Raw genomic sequence first — 3,391 nt, forward strand, 5'->3', positions numbered from 1 at the left:
AAGCAAATCAACGTGTGAATGTGTGTGTCTGTTGGTTAAGTGGTGTGTAGCTAAAAACATTCTCACGACCTCTAGTACATGTCGTGACTTAAACATAAGAACATATTATGGCTAAGGCTACAGTTCTACACGTCATAATAATAATATTAAACACCCTGTCTGCTGACAGTCATCAACTCTTCTCTCTAGTTATCCTTGACCAGATGTACCCTGTAGAAACTCATAAGCATGACTAAGCATTTAACAGTCTAACTAGACATCCTATCTCCACTAAACATTTCTAATACATAAAGTATCTATCTGACTAAAAATACCTAACACCATTGTCCTCACCCAAGATATCTGAGTTATCTTAGGCATTGTGGGTATTTGAGTAAGAAATGCTGGCTATGTGTGAGCTGCACGTGGGGTTGGGGGGGGGGTTGTCAGCATCTGCTGCAATTGGTCCAACCCACAACACACCATCATATTCACACCAATGGGGTGTGTGTATGACTTCCTTATTCTGTGTAGGAGGAGGGTGTTGGCAGAAGCAGAGAGAGGTAACCTTGGGTCAAGAAGCATGCTTTGTTAAAATAATGGAGGTTGTTTAAAAAGGCAACATGTACATGATCCTGTGTGGCTTGGGTAGCTTTTCAGACTGAGAGCTGTCAGATAAGAACATGTTTCTGAACACGACAAAAAACTAGAATGGAACATTTTGTCTTGCTATATGCCTTAAAGACCTCAACACAAAGAGTCTGGCCTGTGTTCAGTCAGCCATGTTAGCATGTGAAACAGTCACAGCATCGGGGGGGGGGGTCATATGACTATGTGTGAGTGCATACGTTCACTCTGTATTTGGCGATATGGCCTTCAGTGAGAGGAAGCATTTATTTCTCCTGTATGACACCTCAAGAACAAAAAGTGGAGGTAGAAATGTAGATGTTGGGTTGCGGTTATTTTACAGCACCGCAGGAAAGAGAAAAGAAGTGCTATGCTTCACTTGAGTGCTGTAAGTAATGGGTATTTTCATTTTCCATTAATCTTCTGGCTTTTTCCCCCAATTAATCAAATTTGGAGTTTAAGTCAGAGAATATCTGCAAGTTATTTTAAGCTCTTCCTATTTTATCAGGGTGTGTGGCTGCCAAGAAGAGACGTATGGTTTCCTGAAATGTTTCTCTTCAGTCGTGGGGCTTCCCTCATTGTCACCGAGAGTTTTAGCTAGACTTTTTTTTTTTTTTTATTGACTGATCTCTGGGGTCAGCGCAAAGGCATACAAGGTTAAGGAAGAGGCTGTTGATTGAGGGAGGTGGGTGGGCCAGAACGGCCCCACTGCTGGGCCCTGTCTCCTTATGAAGCCTTGACTGAAGCCTTTCTCCACACATGAGCAGGATTAGGCGGATTACTCACAAAGCAGCAGGGAGAGCTTAGAAAAAGAGTGACTTCAAGGGAGGAAAAAAATTAAAGCGGGACATTAAAGTACAGTAATAGACTGAGAAAGTGTGAAACACAAGGTGGCTGCTTTTGTTTCAAGCCCGTCAGCATGAAACTCAAATTACAAACAATGCTAAACAGACATATTACAAATACTGAGATGTATTATCTTGAATTTTTTTTTTTTTTTTTTTTATTACGATGTCTCCTAAACAATACTCCACTCCTGTCTTTCCAGGATCCTTTTCTCTACTCCATTTGCAGTGCTGACTTACTGCCTAATCTGGTATGTGCCGCCTTTTGAGCAGGGGAAGGTCGTCTGGTTTCTGATCTTTTATTGCCTCTTCCAGTCAATGCAGACGGTTAGTGCCTAGTGTTGACACCCCCCAATATTTTGTTCCTTTTCTCTGTGCCCTATCTAACTGTGTGTTTGTGTACACTTGCAGTGCTTCCATGTGCCATATTCTGCCCTCACTATGTTCATAAGCAGTGACCAGAAGGAGAGGGATTCTGCCACTGCCTATCGTATGTCCGCCCTCCTGTGTAATGAGAAGGTTTTTTTTTTTTTTTTTACCTGTGTGTTGTTGATCATGCCCTGATGCTACATTCCTCTCTCAGGTATGACGGTGGAGGTGCTAGGCATGGTGCTAGGCACAGCAATTCAGGGACAGATCGTGGGTGGCACCTCAGACTGTCCCACTGAGCCTGATGTCCCCGACAGCAGAAACTCATCCCAAGTCAACTCAACCAGCTTTTCACTGGAGAAAACAGTGAGTTTGAGTCACATGTGATGCCACAGACAGGATACTTACAGCTATTCATTACAGCATGTACATGAGTGTTGGGCCAAGCTAATGCTGTGTTTTCTGTCCTCAGAAACAAGCTTACCTGATTGCTTCAGGGGTCATCTCCATCATCTACATCCTCTGTGCTGCCGTCTTGTTTTTTGGTGTGAAGGAGCGAAAAGGTATGAATCCATGAGATTACAAAGAAAAATTGCCATTTGTCCAGTGTCAGTGTGGAATATTTATTTTTAAAACAGAGGTTTGGACTTTAACCTTAACTTGGAAAGACTTGATGTCCTGCCCAAGTCCAAAGATGATATGTTTTTAAATAACAATATACAACAAATATACTCTGAATGAATTTGAGAGCAGCCAGTCCCTTTGTACGAGCAGTAGGTCATTGGCAGCGCAAACAGCAGACAATCCCAGATTACACTCGTTAGGATAACAATCACATGTGGATAGCGATATGTTAGGCTAGTGGTTAAGGCGCGGTGCTCTCGCTGCTGCGGCCCGGGTTCGAATCAGGGTTGCCACATGCAAATGATTGTAACTGTGTCACAGGAATAATATACCAACACACAGCTTCTGAATGTTCTAAACTTTATTTGAAAGTCATAGATGCACATTTTTAAAATCAGTTTTTTGAAACACAATGTTTAGAACCTGGACTTGATTCATGACCTCATAGCCAGGATTTACAGTGGGTACGGAAAGTATTCAAATAAAGACCAAAACTGTTTTTGTACCAGGCTGTAAACACAATGATTTCTGCTATAAAGTTCAGCATTTTACCAGGAGACTTTATGGGGACTGCCTCCTTTTTTTGGAGTCAGCCTCAAGTGGCCATTCAAGGAATTGCAGGTTTTGGCACTGGCTTCATTTCTCAGCCTCAGAGGTTGTCGCTTGGTGCACATGCAAATGATTGTAACTGTGTCACAGGAATAATATACCAACACACAGCTTCTGAATGTTCTAAACTTTATTTGAAAGTCATAGATGCACATTTTTAAAATCAGTTTTTTGAAACACAATGTTTAGAACCTGGACTTGATTCATGACCTCATAGCCAGGATTTACAGTGGGTATGGAAAGTATTCAAACCCCCTTAAATTTTTCACTCTTTGTTGTATTGCAGCCATATGCTAAAATCATTTAAGTTCATTTTTTTCCTCATTAATGTACACACA

The 3,391-nt window shown here is 41.7% G+C and overlaps 1 protein-coding gene across 1 annotated transcript in view; it reads left to right on the forward strand.

The window, feature by feature from the left end:
* LOC109968308 (sodium-dependent lysophosphatidylcholine symporter 1-B-like) overlaps nucleotides 1-3,391 on the forward strand; it is an 18,969-nt gene that overhangs the window by 8,925 nt on the left and 6,653 nt on the right. The window contains exons 4-7 of the mRNA XM_020614473.1: nucleotides 1,655-1,778; nucleotides 1,863-1,941; nucleotides 2,035-2,186; nucleotides 2,293-2,383. Coding sequence (XP_020470129.1) covers nucleotides 1,655-1,778; nucleotides 1,863-1,941; nucleotides 2,035-2,186; nucleotides 2,293-2,383 — 446 coding nt within the window. The remainder of the gene's footprint in view (nucleotides 1-1,654; nucleotides 1,779-1,862; nucleotides 1,942-2,034; nucleotides 2,187-2,292; nucleotides 2,384-3,391) is intronic.

Source organism: Monopterus albus, unplaced genomic scaffold, assembly GCF_001952655.1.
Source record: "Monopterus albus unplaced genomic scaffold, M_albus_1.0 scaffold147.1, whole genome shotgun sequence".
NCBI lineage: Eukaryota > Metazoa > Chordata > Actinopteri > Synbranchiformes > Synbranchidae > Monopterus > Monopterus albus.